General features: G+C 44.1%; 1 protein-coding gene across 2 annotated transcripts in view; it reads left to right on the top strand.

The window, feature by feature from the left end:
* ATR (ATR checkpoint kinase) overlaps positions 1-25,115 on the top strand; it is a 340,021-nt gene that overhangs the window by 297,487 nt on the left and 17,419 nt on the right. For both annotated transcript variants that reach the window (XM_078666419.1, XM_078666418.1), the window contains exons 41-43: positions 3,496-3,639; positions 4,070-4,220; positions 12,421-12,577. In XM_078666419.1, coding sequence (XP_078522545.1) covers positions 3,496-3,639; positions 4,070-4,220; positions 12,421-12,577 — 452 coding nt within the window. The remainder of the gene's footprint in view (positions 1-3,495; positions 3,640-4,069; positions 4,221-12,420; positions 12,578-25,115) is intronic.

Below are 25,115 nucleotides of genomic sequence, written 5' to 3'. Positions count from 1 at the left end.
TAGAGCCTGAGCAGACTCTGCACCTCTCTGACTTTCCGGCAGCCAGGTAGACTCCCGCCCAGTTAAAAGAGTTTTTTGTGGCCATGCGCCTTATTTTTGGCAAGGCCGACCCCTCCAGTGCGCCCTCGTGCCCGCAGGGTCAGAGGAGAGTTCCATCTGGCTACAGAGGAGGGAACCTCTTACACAGTGGTGATGCAGAGGGCGGGTGAGGTCCTTGACCTTTAGTTTCCCTCTGTGGCAGTCGACTAACATCTTCACAGAGGTGCAGCAACCGTGAGTGTCAACATCAGAACCACTACTCCCGTTCAGTGATGCCCTCACTGACGTCTTTTTGGGGGCGTGGTCCAAACCCAAAAAAAGGGCTCCTGGGAATAGGACGTTTGCTTACCACCCTGCTCCAGGGGACCCACACTTCCTCACCCAACACCCTACCCCGGAGAGCTTGGTGGTCCAAGCCTCAACATCCCATGGTACAGTCTCAACTGCTTCATTGGATAGAGAATCCAAGAGGCTGGACTCTTTGGAGGGAGAACGATCTTTTCTTTGGCCAACCTGGCATTGCGGTCCGTGAACACTGCACGCCTTTTGGGCCGTTATTCCCAAAATCTGCGGGATACAGTTGTGCAGCTGCTACCACAGCTCTGGGGGAGGCTCCGGCCGTAGTCTCTCAGGCTGATGCAGATGGGAGAGATGCAACAAAGTTCACTATCCACTGTAGACTTGACATGACAGACTCACTATGAAGAGCGGTTTCATCAAGCGTGGCCTTGAAACGCTACGCCTGGTTGAGGACAACTGGTTTTCGGGGATGTCCAATCCCCATTTATGGTTATGCCCTTTGATGGCACCTGTCTCTTTGGAGACAAGACTGACAGTGGTGCAGCAACCGTGAGTGTCAAAGTCAGAACCACTACTCCCGTTGAATGATGCCCTCACTGACGTCCTTTTGGGGGCTTGGTCCAAACCCAAAAAAATGGCTCCTGGGAATAGGACGTTTGCTTACCACCCTGCTCCAGGGAACCCACACTTCCTCAACCAACACCCTACCCGGAGAGCTTGGTGGCCCAAGCCTCAACACCCCATGGCACATTCTCAATTGCTTCATTGGATAGAAACTCCAAGAGGCTGGACTCTTTGGGGGAGAACGATCTTTTCTTTGGCCAACCTGGCATTGCGGTCCGTGAAAACTGCACGCCTTTTGGGCCGTTATTCCCAAAATCTGTGGGACACAGTTGTGCAGCTGCTACCACAGCTCTGGGGGAGGCTCTGGCATGACTTGACATGACGGACTCACTGTGAAGAGCAGTTTCATCAAGGGTGACCTTGAAACGCTACGCCTGGTTGAGGACAACTGGTTTTCGGGGATGTCCAATCCCCATTAATGGTCATGCCCTTTGATGGCACCTGTCTCTTTGGAGACAAGACTGATTCAGCGCTGGAGCGCTTCAAGGACAGTAGGGCTACTGCCAAGTACTTAGGCCTTTCCATGGCCCCACATCATCCCTAATCCGCTTTTCGCTCCTGTCATGGCTACAGGATTGGTTTTGAGCCGTGCCTATTTCCTCCCAGCCACCGAGCCACACATGCTGCCCAGCCTCAGCTTGGCCGAGGATGCGGTACCCACATACCTCATGGGTCAGGTAGCCAGCGGTCTGGTCAGTCCCCCACCGCCCTGGCAGCTGCAACCTTCAAACCCCCCCCAATCTGCCCCTTTGTCACCATGGACATCAAGTTGGTGGCTGTATTCACCATATCCTGCCAGATTGGCAGTCCATAACATCGGAAAGGTGGGTTTTGCAAATCGTTAGAAGGGGCTACTCCTTCCCCTTTGTGACTACCCCTCCCTCCATGCCACTAATTTAGGGAGGAAGCCCAGTAACTGGGGTCCTGATTAGCAGGATCCCACACCAGCAAAAAGTGGGGGGAACCATGAAAGCAGATCCTACATTATTGATATACACAAGTCTTATATTGTTGGTTTGTCCTACGCAATATACTGCCCTACATTTGCTTAACTAACCTTTTTAAGCTGCATTATGGAAATGCAAAAACACTAATATCTTCAACATTTGTATAGTTTATGCATTCAAAGACACACATCCCATATGGGTACACATGGAAGCAGACCAGCACACCAATGGTCATATATACAGCAAATATACAGGAAACTAACATTAACAAACATACAGGTATAAACGCACATAGGCAAGAATAAGTATGCAGCAGGGGACACAGTGTTATCGGACTCTTTAGAGCAAAGGATGTTGCACAGGACGGAGCTCAGTGTGAAGCTCAGCAATGAATTATAGGGTGCACTACACAAGAGGAGCAATATTGATGCACCTTGTGAGGGCATGAGATGACATGCACCGGGGACCAGTGAGTTCTATGGGTTGGGGAGCACTTGGTGCTGTGCTTTGAGGGAACATTTGGTCTAGTACAGATCAGGAACACATGGCTCTGTGCTTCATGTCAGTCAGTCAGAAATACTTTTATTTGATCTCGTTAAAAATCATAAAAGAGTGGAAAAAGTTTGATAATACAAACATGTTGAAGAAAACAAGAATGCATAAGTAGATAAATAGATATGGGTTAAAAAGTGCTAAAAGATGAAAACACAATACTGTCATGACCTAGATAGTCATCCATAGATAATACATAAAATAAACTTTCATATTAAAATGACATTTTGAACAGTGAGAGGCGGTACTATAAACAAGGAGACCTGAAATAATGTTGGTGCAGGAGAAGGAGAAGGGTCCAGTCTTAACGGAACCGCTCCGGTTCATTCGTGTTTGTTGTCTAATTATTTGGCTGCCATTTTCCAAAGCATGATGGCTTTACAAGATAGTTCAATGGAATGGCCTCCAGGACATTGTATGACTGCAGCTCTGCATGTCCATAGCTGGTTTTTAATTAGCAACTGTGCTTCATGTGAACACAGAGTGATGTGCAGTGGAGAGCACAAGATGATTTACAGCAGGTACACACAGTGATGATCAGTAGAATGGAGGCCACTATTTTCTTTCGACTCCAACCCTTTTCCTGAACTAGTTTCTCTGCAGCAACATTTTACATTTTTGAGCTGTACAGTGTTCCTCTGAACAAACTGTTCCAAGCAACACATTTTTGTACTGGGTTGTATGAAATATAGCAGTGGTTCATTGAATAAAATCTGTTACAATTCTGTGATTCCTGTGAAAACTAGTATTCTTTTCCATCAGTGCCAAGCTAATGAAAAACACAAATGTGAACAAAAGAACAGTAAAGAAACAATATTCTATTCCAAAGCACACCCAAACCTCCAACACGTTATTTGAGTGCAGTACCATTGATTATGAGCACAGTACTTAGCTGATTGCGCGTCGTAAATACTTTTTTGATCAGACAGTGCTTTGTGCTAAAAAAGCAACCAATTACTCAGTTGTTCATGGTGTTGGCTTCACTCTTTTAAACCTGCCATTATTGTGTTATCATTTTCTGTTTTTGATGCAGGTGGAAATTTTAGCCTCCCTACAGAAACCCAAGAAGATCTCGTTGAAGGGCTCAGATGGCAAATTATACATCATGATGTGTAAACCAAAAGATGATCTCAGGAAGGACTGCCGACTTATGGAGTTCAACTCCTTGATTAACAAGGTTTAAATATGCTTTGAAAATATGTAATGATTGTTTGTCCTAAAAATACGTCAGATTAGATTGTTGGTCAAGTGGAATGATGTTAATAGGTGATGTTTCGAATAGATGGATTTTGGACCCTTTTGACTTAAAATGTTCGTTTATTTTTGTATTCTACCTTTTTTGGAAGTTTCAGTGTAGTACTGACATTCTTTAGGAAACATGATTTATAATTGCGTTGAGACTCTTTCATTTACTGTCTCAGTTTATGAATCTGTTGATGAACACTGAAGATCCCTGGACAAGTTATATTCCAATACAATGTTGTTGCAATATCGCTGTTAGCATTTATGTATCATAAGATTATAGTGTATATATAGCTTCTTTAGATGTATACGTAGATTTCTATGCAATAATGATGATATTATTATTATGATTATTTCCTATAAAGTGCCTACGAAAGGATGCAGAGTCACGAAGGCGAGAACTCCACATTCGCACCTATGCAGTCATTCCACTCAATGACGAATGCGGTATAATTGAATGGGTGAACAATACAGCCGGCTTAAGACATATCCTGAACAAGTTATACAAAGATAAAGGTAAAGTGTTCCCTGATACCCTTATATTGAATGAGGTGGTAGTTCATTGGGGTAAATGGCCCACATAGGTGTGACTTCTGTTTTCTACCAATAAACTTAAGGGTTTTTGATAAATAAAAACAGTTTAAAAAAAAACTTAAGGGTAACCTATGCCTAAGTCACACCATTATTAATAACATATTTTTACAAAAGCACTTAGGAGTTAGTAATATATTATGATAAAGTGTTCTAAACGCGCTTTTGATTTGTAATATTGTCATTGATAATAGAAATGTTGATGTTGAAGGTTAGAGGGTACAAACTTTAATATTTAATGGAGCGTTAAAAGGTTGTCAGTCCTTTTATTAACTCTTGTCTTTGATGCCAATCTGAAGATGTGCATCCGTGTACAAGCAGGAAGAGCATCCCATGCAACTTGAGTTGATGTCTTGGGCCACCATAGCTTTTCAATTTGCCAAAACAAACTTTCTGTTTTTTATAGTTGAAAAACTGCTTTGTTTTTTTCTATAAAGAAAACCGGTGTCCAGGTTTTGCACTGCCAATGGGCCAGGCACAATACAGTGAAATGTATCTGCTTCTCTTTTGGTAACTGGTGCAGGTTATTCAAAACCAGTATGCTGTGGGATCAACTCACTGTGACTGCGATTCTTCTGGCTGCAGCATCTTGCAATCAGGTGCGAGTAAAGTCTTATGCCATAGTGTCAATCTCATGCAAACTATCGCGTGGAATTTCTAAGAGTACATGGGAAAAAAATCCTAAAAGTAAGTCAGTTTTAACTGTATGAAACATGATTCTCTCGTAGGAATACTGAGTTATGTAGAGCTTACATAGTTTCCTCCACTTTATTGAGGTCTGCATTGGGTTGTACAACCAGGAGAAAGTTTAATAAGTCCTGGTGATCAAGCTATACATAGGGTCATGCAGAATTGCCGGGACGCTGGTTGTTCTGCTACCAAATGATCTAATTCCAGTTTTACAATCTCCACCTCAACCCTATTAGCACTTTATTTGAAACCCATGTTGTCATATTCTCAGCTGTGGAACCGTACGTTTTCTTGTAGGCTCTCAACAATGAGCTTTCTCACACGAGAGAGGACACCACAGCCTTAATTTTGGGGTTTTACATTTTTTTTTTTAAATGTGTAGTGATTGTCCACCTTAGGATGCCAGCTCACATACTTCCCTATTTATCTGCTTTTCCAATAAACAGACTTCCTTCCTTTGAATACTTCTATAGACATTTAAGTAGCAAGCAAGACTGAGTGTGCATAGAGAAACATTCCCACCATGTGTTGAGGTAAACAATTGCAAACCTCTTGTCCACCTTATGAAGTGTGTCTTTGTGTATAATGTGGTAGCCTGGATGGGGTGAAAAAAATGTGTGACATTTCTATTGCTACATATGATTATTCTATCACGCTGCACTTGTGGAGCCATTTCTGATGAGTTGTTAAGTTGCTGCTAGATGGATTTAAGTTCTACAACAGTGCCATTATTTCCTACAGATGTGGATTTTGAGCATGATACCATGGGATTTGTATTTCTATTTCTAAATATTCCTGGAATTCTAGGGGATAATTTATGCAAAGGGATGCCAGGACCCTTTCCTCTACTTAAAAATGTTTCTACCTCCTCTATGAGTATATCAATCTAATTTAGTGTACAGTTTGCGCCTGCTTTTTGAGTATCATTTAATTGCTTCCTCGAGTCCTGAAGTGGTTCCACTCCTTTCCATGTTCCCATATTTACTAATCACAATAAGTCCGTGTAACATAGGTGAGAAAGGAATAGAAAAACAAAGAGAATAAAGTTGTCCACTGATCTTAAACAGTGTGTCATAGAAACATGGAAATAATGTTGCTACTTTAACATAGCTCAGTCTCTAAATCCCTTACTAGGGGTGTACATTTTTTTAAATATTTGTTTAAATTGAGTCTTTCCACAAAACAGCAGTGCCCATAGTACAGAATCGCAGCCCCTCCAGGGGTGGGCCAGCCTAGCCTCTTCCGGACAAAGACGGGCCAGCGCTTGATCCGGGCTTTGCCCGTGCATTTCCTGCACAGTGGAATTTGTGATGGTGCTTTATAGGGTGTTCTTCACAGTGGCCCGCCTCCTTCTGCTCCACTCTCGCCACTCACTGGGGACTACTAGGGGTTGTAGTGCCTGAATGTGTCCCGCACAGCAGTAGTGATGGCGCTACATAGCACTTTCTTCAGAGTGGCCCCGCCTTCTCCTCCCCCACTCCGGGAGGTCAGGGTGGGCTTCAGAGGATTGTAGTGCCTCAATGTGCACCCTTTGTATTTAATTGAGATCCTGAGAAGTACTGAACAGGCACATTTTTAGTAGAAATGTTACACTGCTTTTCTATTATTAGAGCGAAACAGCCACAAAATAGAAGTCCGCATAAAATGCAACTCAACAAGAGGCACCAGGGTCTCTGAACAAATTATTACTTTAAATAAAAACGTTAGTCAGTTAACTGTACAATATTTGGGTTTAGCTCATGGCCCAGTGAGGGCGCTTAAAGTCCAATCCTCGCTTTTAGAACAATGAACACGTAAGGGTTGCTGTCCTTATTCTCAGCTTTTAAAAATGCTACTTAGGTTTTTTGGTCTTTGATGACCTGGTTTTTAACATTTTCCTTCTGTGGGTGAGCCTCACAACTGGTGACTCACCCAAGGTAAATTCACAGTACATGGACTACACTTGTTTGCCACCAGTGTCTGCCTTTTAAGATAAGGCCGCTGCAACGCAGTAAGGGTATGGGGCACCTGGCTTGTTATACGTGAACATTTGTGCTCACGTGTGAGGGCTGTGCCTGTGAGACTCCTGTAATACGGAGCCCATTAACTGGGCACACGTAGCCTGGCGTAGAGGGGACTCTGCAGGATTGGCTATTGACCTGGGTTAGCCTTATAGTGTTAGTGTATACTCATAGGGAAAGTCAGTGTGGTTTACTGTCTTGTGTGCAGTGACACTCCATTATACAAAAACTGCCTTAGCGGGACGTTTCGCTTCTCCTTGGCCTACAGAGACCAGTGACCTATCGAACTGGGGTGGAATCTGTGTGCCAAACCCAAATATTAGAGTTATCTGTTCAGCTTATGGGTCATCCAGGATTGTCCTATTTCTGTTGCTTAGCTCAGGATCAGACCTGAGGTCTTTTGTCACCCTGCTGTGCCAAGTTAATTACATTTATCTCCAGCAGCAGGAACAATGGCCACCCCACACAAAGAAAGAATGCTGTTGTTCTAAACCGAGGGAGAAATAGAGGGAGGCAAGGCCTGACATTCCCAACTCCAGGCCCTGATAGCATGCAGGTGGACGGGGAAGTACTGCTGCACTCCTACCACTGGTGGTGGGCCAGCCACACTCCCCAGTCCCGTGTCTGAGGGGAACAGGCTGCCACCACCAACAGCAGGGCCTTGCCCACCGGAGCGGGCAGGTGAGGAGAACTGCTGGCTCAGGCGACAGCACAGGGAAGTGCTCCCTGTTCAGGGGGTCCCTGGGTTGGGGCTCCCTGGGCTTCTCCAAACACTTGGAGACTGGCAAGGTGTCCTGGTGGGTGTGGTTACCCCCAATATATGAACAAAGGAAAGAAAAGGCAGATGCTGCTAGGCACAGGAAAAACAAAAGGCTGGAGCAGCTTATTATCATTCACTCTTCCTGGGGGAGAGCCCCATAATACCCTGCTTGGCTTGAAATTGACAAAGCATATTTCCTACTTCATGTGGTGGCCCAAGGATGAAGTAGGCCACCACCAACTATAGATAGAGAATGCAGGGAAGTAGCAGAAGTGCCTTAGCTCCCCTTCAGTAACCCCAAGATTTATTTTAAAGGTGCAGACCATAAGTTTGAAGGGTAGAGTAAAGAAGAACCATCCCAGGATTTCCTTGGCTTTTTTGTTGTTGTAATTCTTCCCAGGCTGGAGCATCAGCTCTACATCTGGGAGTGCAGCGCCCTCTAGGGTTTAAGTTTATGCCTACAGGTTCTATGGCCTAGAAATTGTAAACCAGCATTTGCAATGCAATAGGTCTCGCATTTGCAAGAGGTTAACCTATTAGCTTTTAAATACCAATGTCTTTTATTTATGTTTTAAAAACCACAACATAAACAAAAGGCAACGCCAATAGCTCAAACTCGAGTAATTGCTAGACCTATTGAATTGCAATTAATTTTTAAAGCACAGAGTGTGAGGCTGTGCGCCGAGTGGGAGAAGAGGAGCTGTGGGAGGGAGAAGGGGGCGTGGGGGAAACAGAGATTAGGAGCAGGCAGTGGAGGTCAGGAGACGAAAAATAAGTGAAATAAATAAATTAATAATACCTTATCTCGGCCGTTTTGCTGTTTCCTCTGCGGTGCTGATATTGAGATAAACCTTTAGGTTGCAGACAGTTGTGAGGCAGGGCTTGCAGAAAGCCCAGCAGAGTTTGTCGAGTGGCGCGGAATAAAAAAATGGCAAGGCTCAGAAAACTTTTTTCCCCCCAATATTTTATGCTTCTAGTAAGCAGCGCCGCATGCCGCCTGTGCCGCGCTGCTTACTAAAAGCATAAAATATTGAAAACATTTAGTTTGGTTAGCTGGCCTTTCATTGTAATGGGGCGAGGCGGGGCTTGCATAATGCCCAACAGACTTTGCCTAGCGGCACTGAATAAGATAAAGGCGCTGCTCGGCAAACTCTTTTTTTTTCCAATATTTTATGCTTTTAGTAAGCAGCGCAGCATGCTGCCTGTGCCGCACTGCTTATTAAAAGCATAAAATATTGAAAACATTTAGTTTGGTTAGCTGGCCTTTCATTGTAATGGGGCGAGGCGGGGCTTGCATAATGCCCAACAGACTTTGCCTAGCGGCACTGAATAAGATAAAGGCGCTGCTCGGCAAACTCTTTTTTTTTCCAATATTTTATGCTTTTAGTAAGCAGCGCAGCATGCTGCCTGTGCCGCACTGCTTATTAAAAGCATAAAATATTGAAAACATTTAGTTTGGTTAGCTGGCCTTTCATTGGAATGGGGCGAGGCGGGGCTTGCATAATGCCCAACAGACTTTGCCTAGCGGCACTGAATAAGATAAAGGCGCTGCTCGGCAAACTCTTTTTTTTTTCAATATTTTATGCTTTTAGTAAGCAGCGCAGCATGCTGCCTGTGCCGCACTGCTTATTAAAAGCATAAAATGTTGAAAAAATTGAGTTTTCCAAGCCACACCTTTCCTTGGAATGGAGCAATTCTCACGAAGACGAAAGGCAAGCTTTTGCTGCTAAAAACAAACAAACAAACAAAAAACATTGTGTTGAGGGAGAGGTATCCTAGCTGCAGGCAGGCAAAAGGCATGTAAGAAAATAGTGCAGACAGACTGTTAATAGAGCATACCAAGTAACAATACATGTAAAAGGGCCAGTCCTTTTGGGAGGTAACAGAAGACAGGGAGGTACTAAGGAGGGACTAATAAGCCTATTAACAAAAATCTAAAAATCTAAATCCAACATTTACAAAGGGCACTGACAGCAGACAATTAAAAAGATGGGTGGGGAGTGGGTGGAGCTTCAAGTCCATACCTGAATACAGCATGTCTTGAAGAGATTGCGCAAACGCTGCCTATGCGAGACCGAAAAAAGGATACAGACACATGGGTGATCTTTGAAAACACATTATTTAAATGTGTTTGTGTGATGGCTATTACAATACTTTATTGAAAAGTTCTATTCATAATGATTTGGCAATGCCTTATTTCAAAGTGTTATTCACAATGATTTTAGGTAATGCTTCATACAAACATATTATTTACAATGCTATCTTTAAAGGGTTCTTAATCCAGACAGTAGGTCATATTCCTGAGAGGCTGTAATGTTTAATTATTGATGATTCTAGCGCCTTATTGCAATACCTGATTACTCAGGATAAGTGCAGAGGAGGAATTATGGTTACCGACATCCGTGAAGGAATGAGGTATTACCGTAACTTGATTCCAATCTTTAAATGAGACATTGACCTAATGCAAAGTGACACCCCCCTATATGGTTAAATGTTTTATTTAAAAATGAAGGGGGTGTCCTGTGACTTTGTGGGTCATGACCCTTTAAGGGTCAAATGTAATGTTGTCATAGGAATTTTCACCAGCCTTATGTATGTTTGTAAAGTACTGCATAGTTTTGAGTAATGTGAGTGTAATAAATGTACTTTTACTTTTCTATAGAAAAATCACAGACTGGACAATTAATTTGTGTTATTACTGTATACCAGCGAATGGTAATTAACAGCCAACACTACCACCCTTGAGTAGGCTATGGACTGCTCTACTCCGACAGAGACTGTGGAGCGCTACAATGGGGTTCTTGGTGCCTAGTAGAGGGCGAATGTGGACCCATTACCTGTGCAGTCCTCACAACGAATTGCCCGTTTCTTGACAAGTCATCCCACTCAGTCCCCCAACTTCATTTGCTGACCACATCCCACTATTTAACTACTGGTCTAAATTCAATCTGTTTTTGAAGCTTATCCTTCATTCCTAGATCGTCTTCAAACCAGGGCTTAGCTTGCAATTAACTAGGATTTTTGTGATAGAAAACTCGGAAAGCTATAGACCTTGCTTCAATCTAAAGTTAAAGTAGACGGAGAGGGGGAATATCTTAAAGTAACATTAATTGAGCAAGCCTCCTATAACAATGTGGTTTTTTTTGTTAGAGTACATCATGTTATAAGCTGGACTGTATGTCAACATTACATTATTATAGTAGAATTATCTTTGGAGTAGCCTGTAATGAAAGTCTCAAAAGTCACCCTTATTCTTTAATGGTTAGGTTAGGCAGCTTGGTTATATCATAAACACTAAGCCCTTGGTTTATAAATGTATGCAGTGGGTACATGTACACTATTAAGATTCAACAAGCACTGCACAAAAGGGAAATGTATACTCTTGGCGACATGTACGCTTGAAGAACTCTTTGTTCCAGTTACAGAAACTTAAGAAGAGAAGGCCTCTTTTGTCAATCAAAACTCAGGCATTGGTAGTTGGGTGCCACTATTAACTGTATTTGGATACTGTTCCCACATTAAGGGCTGGCACATCTGCCATATTGAAGGATAAACTTCATTTAATTCAGCATGTGGTAGTCCACCCGATACGTAGCCCCCAAAAAGGGATTACATTGCAGGTGTTACAATTACATTAAAGTTAGGGTGTCTGACCTTCCGACATGTGTGTACTATAGGCAACTGAAACAATGGTCCAGAAAATCAAATCAGCAAGCATTGGTTGTCCAATAACATGTTTACGGTAAGCAGCATAGATCACTGTGAATTTGTCACCTATATAAATGCACTTCCTCCAATGTCAAGCCTTGGTCAACTATCTCGAGAAGCCGACTGAAGTTTGAAAATCATCCTAGCAACAGAGCCTTTTCACTATGCTCATAACACCTACTTGTTTTACCGATGTGTTTAATTTAGAATAGTTGTATAACCCATTTTCTTAGCAAGCTTAGGAGGAGTGTTACTTTTCATTTCCAAGTGCCAAGAAAAGTGATCAGCCTTACAACATTTCTGCTCACTGGGCGACATGGTGAAGGGTCAGGCAATGGATACTTGGTGGTGCCGGGGTCTATACCGGCAATGCAAAGATGTGCAGGGAAACTTGTTATTCAAAGCATGGACAATGGTGGCATTTTAGATACAAAGGTCTGGGCTTGCTACTGGTAGTAATCCTCTTCCAACTGTGAAAATTACATTTTTGACTTGGAATCCATTATCTGTGCTCCCTTTTTTCCAGGCTACTGGCACGTTCTCAACATCAGTTACATATTAAATGATGATGCTGTTGCTTAGAGTAAAAGTTTTCTTCCTTTGAAAAAAATAAGTTCCACACCCATGCTTTTTCAAAGCCATTTCCTTTACGTGCTGTTATGATGAAGAGAAAAGAGCTAGCCCTGTCTAGTAAGACTGGAAATTGGAGTCCCCAATGACGTATTCAGTGAACGGGTAAAATGGACAACATGTTAGACGTTTTCTAATATTTTGGAGATCAAGGAAGATTTTCTTGCTGTCATATTGGTATTTGCTACAAAATAATTGGATAAGATCATAGCTACAAATTGTTTCACGTTATTCCCCACTCCCAACAGTTTTACAGACGTAGATCTCTGATTGTTAAACTCACTCCTCCTTGTCCTTTTTCTACTATACATGTAAAAATATTGTTATTTTTTTATAGGGTTATATATGACTGGGAAAGAGCTCCGTCAATACATGCTACCAAAGGGAGCGCCAATTCAAGAGAAGATGAAAATGTTCAAAGAAGTTCTTATGCCACGACATCCTCCTGTTTTTCATGAATGGTTCTTAAGGACCTTTCCGGATCCTACTTCTTGGTCAGTACTATAGCTGCCGCTATTATTAGTTTGATTAACATATTAATTGTCCGGCAGATGCAAAAAATAATCCAATATTAAAAGCTAATAGCTCATACACCCTGAAGAATGAACTGACAAGGTGTTAGCGGGTACTCTCAGCATGTAACAATTTCTACCTTTAAGGTTTAACTTTTTAGTCCGCTCCGTTTTGTGTCGTTCTTAAAAGAATTAGATGATCTAACTCAGTTCCTTCCAACATATCCATCTCTTTCTTTCCCAAGTAAGAAGAATTATATTGCATGCATCTTTGTTTCCAAAATGGTTTTTTATTTTCAGCTAGCTCATTTTAGCACTGTGCTTTTTAAAGCAGCTTTTGTCTGTAAGAACTTCAGTTGAAATTAAAGCATTGACATTGGGGAGTGGAAAGAGAACCTGCAGGATGTGTTCAGAATTGCGTTGCTTTCCAGAGACGATTAATAGTAAGCAAAGAGCCTGGTCGTTAATTGCAGAACCTTAAAGAACTTAGAGTGAGAAAAGAGCTTAAGTTGCCCTGTGAGTCTCCAGATGCTTTTATTACTCATGTGCAATGTTCCCTCTAATATTTTTCCTCTGTGTGCGGCAGTGTAAGGTCTATGTGCGCTGCAACCAAGGCTATGTGCGCCAGTAACCAGACCGCGCATGTAGGTGCAGCGCCAAATATCACTCCAAACTTGCTTAAAAAAGTGAAAAGACGGTGCATTTTCTCACCAACAGATCCAGGTGAATGTTGTTAAGGCAGGTTTGAAACCGTCCCACATGTCAATTTGAAACCTTGGCAACTATGTTGCTGCATTTCTTTTCTTAATAGAGCTGGGCTGTGGGTTGATAGTGTGCATTTGTTCAAGTTTTCATGTTAATTTCAGCTCACAATGGGTGCTGCAATTAACATGAAAACTTTAACAAATGCAGTTTCAGGGCTGGGTTAGGGTAGGGCCGCATCAGGCTTTCGGCTAACACATGTTAATGCTAGTGTCCACATCACAGCATTAAAATGCATTTGTCCTGTATTCTAGCGCCCCTCTGATAATACTGCAATTGAGGTACACTTCCAATGAGGCAGCACCAGTACGCTAAAATTGTCTAACATATATGAGCATGCAACTGCGCCTTCAAATTCAAAATGCAATGCGTCAGAGATAGAATATTCATAAACAGCGCTGAGCAGGCCTGGCCGCTAGCAGGTTTAGGCAACAATAAAAATGTCATGATAACTCCGGTGATTAATGTTCTTCCTAGAGATAGATGGAGTTTTGTCAAGTGGAGCTTTTGACTCATGGAAAGGTAGCACAGAGGGCTAATGTGCCTGCTGCAATTAACATGTACCATCCAGATCACAAAGTGCACATAATGTAAATGGGTCAGTGGGTTACTGCTTTAGTCAGTGAGATCCTTTTGATACTTGCAGTTTATAAGTCAAAATCCTAAAATAGAACAGTGAGCTATTAACGTTCATGTTTTCACCAGACTGATTACCCTATGTTTGCAAAAAGGGTTCATTTGAATAGAAATCAATTCTGTTTATTGAAGAGAACCCCCAATCATGATATTACATTCTAATTTCAGTGTGTTTCTCCAAACCAATCACTATTAAACTATACTGCGTACTAGTATGGATGTCATGTCAGTCAAACACCTTGTAGTCATTTGTTGTATGTAACATTTCCTATACAAAGATTTACACACATATGAGTAACTGTCTCAGTGTAAGGAGTGTGATGTAAAGTGCTCTGCCACCCTACACTGGTAGGAGCGGCGCTGTAAATAAAGTTAAATTCATCTGAGTCAGAGTTCCTTTTTGAAAGCAGTAAAGGAGGTGATTCCACGCACTAGTGGAGGTAATAGTCTGACGAAAACAAAAGGTAGTGTTTGCTAAATACCTTTGAAGCGCTTAGTCACCTTAACAGCTTGAGTGGTTACTGCTGATAATACTCCTTAAACTGATCGCTAGATTAACGTAAAAAGATGCTACTTTTACAGCCATTAAATTTGCTATTCACGCTAAAGGATTTTTCTTGAGCAGTAGCAGCTCGCACTATAGAAAAGGCTGGAGACCCACTGGCTATATAGACCACAGATGCACATAGCTGGCTATAGCAAAATTATTGTATGAGTCCATCTTCCATCAACTTTAGTGCTGGAACCGGCTGTACTAGTGCTTCCTTCGAAATTTGATTTTAACTACTGTACTTTTGAGTGTGTGGAAGCAGTCACATTTTTTAACTGTTTGTTAAAAAAGCAGGAGAAAAGTGAGCAAAAGCGGACTGGCCCCCTTAAAGGATATGGTTGAGAGGCTTGGTAATCAGTAGAAATAAATTACATCAAAAGCGTTGCCTTTCATTTAGGTTGGTAGTGGGGGACTAGGCCTGAAATTTAAAAGATCCCTAAATTTATCAGCCCATGGTGAGCAAGAAGAATCTAAATTAATATTAAGGTCTCCAAGTAATACTAAGTGTGTCAGAACTACTAGCTGTTGTCAACATTACAGAAAGATTACTGGATTTACTGGTGGCTGAGGTGGATCTATAAACTAAAATTATTTAATAAAGACCCTGCAGATTTTCTATTTTGTTGGAGGAGTCTCAAGGTCAGATGTTTAACACGATCTCATAGTCATAAACGCCACATCTATGTATTTTGTAAGCTGCCAGAGACTAATAAAAAGGTGAACCCCCTCAAATAGGATTTTCAGTAGTATGCTGGAATATTTTTTACACAGGAGCCACACACAGTTGCCTTCGTGTCCCAAATGAGAAAGGGTGCAAGGAAGTGTTTAGAAGGCTTAACTATAATGTTTATATTTGATTTTATCTTAACAGATTAGACAACAAGGGTCGAGCGAATCAAATAAGTAAAAATTTTACGTGATTACTACTTTAAACAATATGCATGAATGCTAGCGAAATTATTCTATAATGTACTTCAAATGCGAAAAAAAAGGCAATGCAAGCTCACTCTGAGGTGGTAAGTGAACCCTCAAGGCGCACTAAACGAATATGCATTTTAAAACATGATTCATATCACAAAGTTATCTAAGGATGCAAATACATGCTTGTGAGTCAAACAGCAGCCTCGTTTCTACATCATGGGAACAAAAACGGTCACGTTCTCACTTCGCACATCTGGTAAAATACTAGATTAAAAAGTAATCATAGGCAGATGATGCTCCTAAACTAAGTAACAAACACTAATGTGCACGTGAGACTGTCATTTAAAAGTTATCCCTTTCCACACCATTAAGAGACGGAATACCAATACAGACAGGCCTCAGTAAGAACAACAGAGTTAAGTCCTTGATAAATTGACGGATTCGTATTCCCTGACGGAAAAAAAAAACTTTAAGATGCGGTACAGGAGGCCTGGGCATTTCCAATGAGCCATGCGCATGTGGGTTTTGCAGATCACTGGAACCATCAAAGAGTTCATGTAACATCACCTAAAACTCGCAATTTCATCTGATGGTCATCTGTTCGGAGATTGCAACCGCATACCTTGAATAAAGCAACTTGCTGACTGGACAAATATTGAATACGAAAATTTATTTTTTATTTGATTTTACCAAGGCTCAGAACAATTGATACATTAGGTTGTTACAATATCATGGATTAATCACAATATTACAATTCAATACTAGCAGTAAAAAAAAAAAAATGTAAAAAAAAGAGATTGATGGGAGAGGGGCGGAAGAGAGATAGTGCGTAAGGATTAGAGAAAGCCAGCCAGCGAAGAGAATGCTGTAGACAGAAACATTGATTTCAGGGATTTCGATACATGCAAAATAATGGAACAGATCTAGACCCATCGCATGTAAGACCAGATCCTCTTGACTCTTTTAGTTGATCTAACCCCCCTGGTATTCGCAACTGCGACTTCGCGTTCAAAAGTTTGAAGTAACATTGCCCAGAATTCAGCTGCTTTTGGTGGTGCACAATCAATCCATGCCCTAGCTATGCATAAGCGACAGCTGATAATTATAATCGCAATTAGTGAGCTAAGGCTGACATTAGACCCTGGCTTGCGACCCAACATGATTATCCTTATTGCTCAAGTGAAATTCATACCCCAATTACACTGAAATCAGTCGGCGTAGGCTATCCCAGAATTCCTTAAGAACCGGACATTCGATAAGCATGTGGACTATGTCAGCTGCATAGAGGCAACACTGTGACCGATCAGGGGTTCCGGATACTGCCCATTTAGAAATACGGTTTGGTGTATGATCTAGCATACAGATTGTTCTAAATTGCTGTAGCTTAAGGCTGACCGAGATGAATTGTCCACTATTGCAAGTGCCTCCTGTATTTCATTTGGCGTAACTACGTTTACGAGATACTGCCAAATGTGTATTGTCGTCCTAAGCACACAAGATATATTTCTTGTACATTGTGCTTATGTTTATTACAATTTGGTCCCCTGAAGGCTGATAGGAATTTGTGAGGATTTCGGGTGTTTCTTGATTATTATTGAATTCACAACAATGTGAGAAATAATCCCTCACCTGCAGGTAGTTAAAAAAGTTGTGTTACGGGACCCCATATGTATCCTGAAGTGATGCAAACGTCCGGAACCCCTGTGCATCATACAGTTGCCCAACACTGTGTATGCCCAGATGGCCCCAGGCCTCCCTGATTGTATCATGGAATATGTCGGGCAATGCTGGATTCGCCCATAATGGAGTATAGGGATGAACTACTGGTATAGAAAATGTATTGCAGATTTCACACCAGATCATGACTACATATCTAATTACCTTAAATCTGACCCTCTTGAAGTAATTAGGGTCTGTTAATTTGTGCAGCAGATAGCTAGTATCCAAGCTTAGCGCCAGTTGATGTGCGAGCATGGTCAGTCCCGGTTTCCTCCCCATTAATAGGCTTTGGATCCGACTGATGAAGGATGCCTAAAAGAATTACTTAAAATCTGGTAGTTTAAATCCTCCCTTTGAGTAAGTTAGTTTCAAAAAGCGAATAGCACGTCTGGCCCTCCTATACCCCCAGATAAAGCTACTGACTGCCCCTTCCAAATGTTTGAATAAAGAATCCGGAACCCGTAAGAGGTATTGATCGAAATAGATACAGAAACTTCAGCAGTATGTTCATCTGGATCATATTACAGCGGCCCAGAATGCTCAGAGGGATCCGATGCCATTGCCTCATTTGATTCAGAAAAGGGGGTGGTGATGAACAGAGTGTCTGAATTAAGCAGACCACTCTTACCCAGTCCAAAGATCAGGGCTTTATCCATCACCGTTTTTTAGCTCACTGCACCATCCCAGCTCAGAACCTGGCTATATGCAAATTAGTCTGTTCCGGTCCCAGTGCATGATGGGAACAGGGCAAACCAAACTACCAAGCCAATTCTTATACTGGGAAGGAAACAAGCTTCCGGGGACCGGTTTCTGGCATTTCAGCCGTCGTCGGCCCGGCTTGCTTGAATCCTGATGGTGCAATGCTCACTGCTCCATCAGGATTCAAGCAAGCCGGGCCGACGACGCCTGGAATGGCAGAAACCATCAGCCTTAGGTATACAGCCTGTTCATGTGTGTCTTTAGTGAGGATCACCTGTGCATGCTGCAGTGCTAATGCCACACAGTCCCGCTGACATTTATCGGTTTCATGCAGCATTTGCTTGTTAGAATTTAGAATAAATCGGAGTGTAATCGCCCTGATGTATGCCTCTTGCAGTCCCATGTAGTTGCAACAGGGACAGAGCTCTTGTTTATTCGTCAGTATTCTATTAGTGAACACCTTATATATCCCCAATACACAATGTTAGCAAGAAGATTATGTGGAAATGTAAATAAGCGTTGATTATTCCCCCCTACATGTGCCATCTGCATAGCAGGGTTATGATCTGAAGTTTTCTTGGGGCATATCTCGATACATACCCCCTCAAACATGTACCCTTGTGCCCATGTTGTATTTTAAACTAAACATTGTGCTGATCCCAGTTTGGTCTACCCTTCCCTATCCGTGATATCACATAGACTCCCCTCCACCCATCTTTGTAACATTCTAAGGTCCATCTCCAACTGTTCTGACCCTTAAGGTTGCCCATGACCCCCAACCCCCTGAAATACAATATAGAAAACAAGAAGTAAGTTGCATCCTCCCCTTGGCCCCTCCTACCACCGAAAGCCCCCCCCCCCAACCCTCCCTGTGCCCGGAAAAGGAATCATCCTCTCCCTTTGCTGTCGCTGGAATGACTGCCCTTTTGGGTCACCACCGAGACCGCCCCTCCTCCCCTACCCTTTCCCACACCACTCAAAAAAAAAGAATCTGTCAAACTCCGCTTCGCCTTTTCTGGTGCTCCTAAAGTTTTAACATACTTTAGTCCTGACTTCTCTTCATAGCAATAGTTCCAAAGAGAGTGCTGTATAGCAGCCTGCCAAAATTGACCCTGCAACCCGTAGTTGCAGTGCAAGAACACTTATTGCCATTTGCTCAGGGCCCGAGAACTGTCCTGTTCAGAGTGAAAGAACAGCGATCAACCATCCTTGATGACCTTCAGTTGTGCTGGTTCTTGCAGGAACACCTGCACCCCCAAGGCCTTTAACGGGTCTATTACCTGTCTCATCTTCCAGCGTCTGTCCATTGTGGTCTTGAATAAGTCTGTTTGGACGGAGATGGACATAGAGTTGACTGTTATAGGTGCTGGTGGTCGGGCTTTAAAATAGAAAGTTGCCGACGTAGATCAGAATAGGACGGGGAGAATCTATATCCCAGTATGCTAGATCTGAGAAAGCTTTCTGGAACAGATTAAAGACATATGATCTGAGATCGCTCCCTTCCTTCCCCTCTGGTATGCCAAAAAGACTCCGGTTGTTTTGGTGCTGCCTATTTTCCAAGTTTTAAACTTTGCTTTGGATGAGTGTGAGTTGTCTCCCTTGTTCATTGATTGTTTTTACCTTTGCTGAGCCGATTTCTTCTGTGCCGTCCACTCGGTGTTGGAGCTGAGCTACCTTCGATGAGAGTGCTGCTGACCTGCACATAAAATCTGACAGCGCCTGATGCATTGCCACATTATTTGCTCTGACCTGGGCATTAAAAATTCCTGCGCCTCTGCTCTTTGATTCTGCAAGCACTGGAGGATTGTAGACAAAGATGGCTCTTTAACACCAGTTAAGTCCCCCTGTTCATACTGATCGGTAACATCACTTCCAGATTACGCTGGGGGAGTTCCCCATGAAGGCGAGCTGCCGGTGGACTCCAGAACTCCGCTTATGCTGTTATCGAGCTTAAGATTGGGACTTGCATCTGGTATTCTCTAAATGACCGCTCCAGGCTGGGGTGAGTGAGATTGGGAGGCAGAGCCTTTATCAGACAGCTGTAATATCACGGCCTTAACCTCTCCTTTGGAGGAAATTCGCTTACGCAAAGGGCTCTCCTTGGGCCCCCCTTTGGAGCGTGTTGTGGCCAAGCTGTTACGGTCACTGATATAGTTCGCTTTTTTAAAGCCACTGAGGCTCTTAGCAATTTTGGTTTTTACTTGCTTTTTCCTCCGGGAGGTCCTCCGTCCTGGCGTCTTTGTCCCCTAAACAAGCGGAAGCCTAGTATAGCTGGTTATTGGGGCCTCGTTCTACCCTTGAACCAGCTAGACCCGCTATCCCAGAGCAATCCATTATCCCCTCCAATTCTCTGGACTGGCTCTGTGTTCTGTCTAAGCCTGCACAAGGCCATCTATTGCTGCTGATATTAGGAGGAGTGGTAGTCACACTGGCCCCCAACCCATTAGTACTTTCTACAGCCTGTTGTACTGTATCTGTTCTTTGTGAGCTTTCTACTGTGCCTCTCCCTGCTTGGCGTGATACCCTTGGTAATCCGGGCCTGATCCTGGGCTAGCCCCTATAGCATTGGAAGCAGGGGCCTGACCATCCCTCGGTGTTAGCATGAGCCCCCTCCCCCCCCCCCCCCCCCCCCCCCCCGGAAGAGGCTGAGAGATTGTCAATATTGGCTGAGGCATTGTCATTATTAGCACTGATGATATAGTTAGGATCTGTACCTTCAAGTTTGGCCTGGTCGACTGTAGTCCTCGTTTGCGGCATAGTGGAGAGTTCTCCCCCTATGTGCCATTAGTGTGCTGTACTGCACTCACCAGCACATCTGCCATCGATGCTGCAGTGTTCTCCATGTTTTCCTCGTTGCAGACATGCAGCAGGCCATTCACGTTGCCAGACTGCAGGAGCCTGAGGATTGGCCTCCCTGCCCGGGAGCCACAAACTCTCTCTGGAGCACACAGGCAAGCGCCGGTTTCACTTGCCTTCATTGCCGTTACTGTTAACCCAGAAGAGTCAATTCCTGCAGCTGCTGTCCCTACTGCAGCAGTCCGTGTCCCCGGCCTCCACGCTGGACGCTTGAGCGCGGAGGAGCCCTTGTGGTGATTGGATGCTGTGAGTCGACCTTGGCACAGCTGTGATGTCAGTGGCTTTGCCACCTCGCTGCCCGTACCTGCAGCAGGCAGCCTAGTATGTGCCTGAAAAGCTGCGTGTGTGTCCGAGGCTACGACTGGAGAGATGCTTGGGGTGCAGAAGATTCCCCCGCCGTTGAGGGCAGGACCAAATGGTAACTGTGAGGAGAGTTACAGGTTATGCTGGCTCCCTGCTGTGTGGAGAGAAACAGAGGTGTGGGAGATGTCTCAGAGTGCTAATCAGGGCGGGATCAGCCCGCCATCTTCCCTTTCCCCTGAAAATGATATGTCTAGAGTACCAGTGCAAGACTTTCTTACCTGGCTTCCGGGCTCAACAGGATCAGATCGTCCTAGGCTGTATCAGTATTGGAAATTGGTTTTCTGGTTGGCTAAGGTATACACCCTGGCCAGACAGAACCCGCCACCCTAGCCAGGGTAAGCTAGATACACAACTGAGATAACCTGTGCTCAGCATCTGGTAGCTTGTCAGAGAGCAGGCAGGCTTATCAAAAGAGGCAATGTGTAAAGTATTTGTTCAGCATGCCCCCACAGTACCACAATGAATACACCACAAAAAGACTCAACACATGTTTAGTAATCTAGCCTATTCTATTTTGAACAAAACAAGACTAAAACAACAAAAATCCAATAAGTTGTTCTCAAGTTATGAGCTTTTCCAAGTACAATCAATCTTATAGTGCTTTACAGTTCTGAGCTTTGAGAGAACACTCATTCTAGGCAGATTCCTTACGGTCGCGTCAACTGAGTTGCATTGGATTGGGTCCCCACAGAGGATCGTCAAGTATGCGATAGACAATTACTATTTGTTCGATTGCACCCAAATCATGGATACGGGAGACCCGTATGTGTCCCCCGAGACCTACACACTGAATACAGTTCAGCAGTCTGCAAGGAGCCCAGCACAGCTGACAGTGCTCGCTCGGGTCTGTTTACTGTAAGTACCTTCTCAGACGAGGCAGCAGGGTTGAGGAAAGCCACCGAAGATCACCTTCCTCAGGCCAAGTGCAAGGGGGCTGCGCCAAGTCACGCTTGCCCAGAGTGCGACACTGAACGCTTATAGTAGTTGCAACAGCCTCCCTCTGGCTTAAGCGGTGCAACACGTTGCTATGGTGACGCTTCCACCAAGAGATGCGGTGAAGTTGAAACACTGCTGCCAATCAGAACTCCGCAGCGTTCGCGAGTGAAGCGCGGGTCCTTAAATGAAATCAACATGGAGCTCTGAGCCCAGCTGCAGGACGGTCCAGCGCTGACTACCTTAAACGCTGAGTTCTTGATCCTTGCAGAGCGGACCATTAATTCTCTCATAACAGGCCATTTGCAGTAGTGCAAGGAAAGTGCCAACAAATACTTTGATGGCCGTACGGCTTCAAGACGGGGGCAAGCCAGCAGGCCCTTGGAGATCACTTGGAGGGAAGGCAGAGTCTTTCCAGCAGTCAGGTAGCAGCAGGCAACAAGCTGAAAAGCAGTCCTTCCCAGAAGCGCAGTGCAGTTGAGTACTTCAAGCAGCACAGCAGCCCACAGCAAATGAAGCTCAGCAGTAGTAACTTTCACGTGTGCCTATAATTCTAAAATGCTCTTTTCATATGGACTAATATAGTTACGTTTCAATCTTGAGTTCCCTCAATAACGAAAATGAGGTCTTTCTCAGTTCCAGCTTTCATACGCCTGTATGTTTCCTGAAATGTAAAGGAAAAGTGTAAATGGTTTCATTGACAATTGAATTTTCATTTAAACTGTAAATTTAAATAATGTTTTCGTCCAGATAAATGAACATTTTCTTTCAAACACAAATTCTTCTATTTTGTGCATGCAAGAAAAATGTACTTCTCATTTTGTACACACTTAAATCCATTCCATTTCCATTTAAATCTTTATTCGATCCATTTATAAACAGATCATAAAAGTACAGTCTCATAACAAATATTATGATAAATCCATTTACATAAATACCAAAATTTCTAAAATGTTTTTTAAACATTTAAAATCTGATTAAAACCATAATTGATCCATCCTTAGAAATTCATAACGGCAAACTTCTTACCCTTCTATATCTCCAACAAGCCCATAACAAGCATTTACAATGCAATGGTTTCGCCTTCGGAAAAGTTAGAGCTATTGGCATTGTAAATGACAAACTTTTTATTTATGTGTTGGTTTTGAAAACAGATGAATAAATGGCATTGTCATTTACAATGCCAATAGCTTCATGCAGCAGCGCTGCCAAGGGACTCTGCGTGTGCCGCGTAGTTGTTTGCCTCTGTAGTGAGACTACTACGCACGTTCAAAGCTTTGCTCTACAAAGTCTGAAAGTGACATTTGCTCAAGCACTTCAGCTCTGAACATGGCTACGATCCCCAGAGTGCACAAGCATTGGCTGTACTAGCGTCACCTGCATAACTACCCAAGGCGCTATACGTAAAGACAAACTACAGCATCGGAACATACCAATAAAAGCAGTACCAATAAACCAAACTATGCTACTGATCACGCCAAATGGATGTGTTTGTTTGCGCTGTCAGCATGCAAGCATCGCAAAAAAAAAACTCTGCGCTACACAGCATGCAACAATATAACATTACGATGCCGGACGGAACACAGATAACGGACGTGTTTCTGGTCGCGCTGTGTGCATGCCAGCAATGCCCTAGTATTCAGTGCTGTACATTAAGCTACAACATAATATTACAGTGTACTACCGGCGACTGGTAACAGTTACCAGCTGCTGCCGCAGTAACTCAAGAGCTTGCAAATGGTGACCAGGTGATCTGTCACTAGGGCACGAGTTGCTTCCTGTGAGTTTATCTAACAAACCAGTGCAATATCCTGCAGCTCGCAGAACACCTCTACTGGGTGCTGTCTGCTGAACAGACGAGGAAAGGGCGCCTAGAAGGCAGGCCATCAGCTGTGCTCACTGGGTGTAGCATTGGCGAACATGTTACCAGTCTCTGCCGCTGCCGTCAACACGGTGACACTGGCAGCGCTCCGCCATGCCCTACAGACACCCAGCACAACAGCGGGAGAGCAGTGTGAGCCTCCCGGCATGTCCTCGGGCGGACCAGCTCCCTGGACTCGCCTCGAAGCTGCAGAGGCCCCAACCCTCTGGGCGTCACGATGGGCAGAGGAGATGTCCCCATTACTATTTTTTATCCTGTGTATTGTATTCTTCCTATCTGCGTTGTGTCGTCCAATCTCCTGTTTTATGTTAAACAACCGGTTCAATCCAAAAGTGCGCACAGTATGGGGCAGCTTTTTGCACGTGGCTCAACCTGCATGGCCGTCAAAATAACATGCACAAAAGGTTTGGGCAACGTTTTGGGCACCCTTATCCTCATCACTAAACTAATGTCTGCAAAGTTTCACCCAGGCACTAACCCGAGAAGCTATCCTTTTGGCATAACTCGGGACTGAGACCAAAAACCGTGTCCTCGTCTTTTCCACACCATTTCACACTAAGTCAGGGGCTCAAAATAAAGCATTTTGGTGCGAGACAACCCCCCAACTACACTCTCCCAACAACTCTACTACAATGCTACTTATCTGGACAGCACCGACAGACCCCTCATTGCCCGCCACCCCTCCCGGGTACCACCAAACGCGGGCCCTTACATTCTCCCCGGTGACCACGTGCAGGCCCTCGCGCACCTTGGCGAAGGAGCCCTCGCCCAGCTTGCGGCCGATGAGGTAGCTGCCCACCGGCTTGGTGTGCTGGAAGCTGCGCAGGCTGTCCCGGGACACGGTGCTGACGGGAGGGGGGACGGGCACACGGACAGCGGGAGGGGCGACGGGCACACGGACAGCGGGGGGGGGGGGCAGGTTAACGGGCACACAGACAGCGGGAGGGGGGGTGGGGACGGGCACACAGACAGCGGGAGGGGGGGCAGGGACGGGCACACGGACAGCGGGAGGGGGGGGCGGGAACGGGCTCAGCACATTGGCGTCTGGTGCCTGCGCCCCTAGGCTTCTGGGCCGCGCCTGGCGTTCTCTGCACATGGGGTCGACCTTCTTTCCCAGTCGGTGGTGAAGCGCTGTGTGGGAATCACGACCTGCTGGCTAAGAATAACAGAGCTGTCACAGTGCCCGAGTGAGACCGAGA

This window comes from Lissotriton helveticus, chromosome 11, assembly GCF_964261635.1.
Source record: "Lissotriton helveticus chromosome 11, aLisHel1.1, whole genome shotgun sequence".
Classification (NCBI taxonomy): Eukaryota; Metazoa; Chordata; class Amphibia; order Caudata; family Salamandridae; genus Lissotriton; species Lissotriton helveticus.
This window is presented reverse-complemented; position numbering and strand designations above follow the sequence as displayed.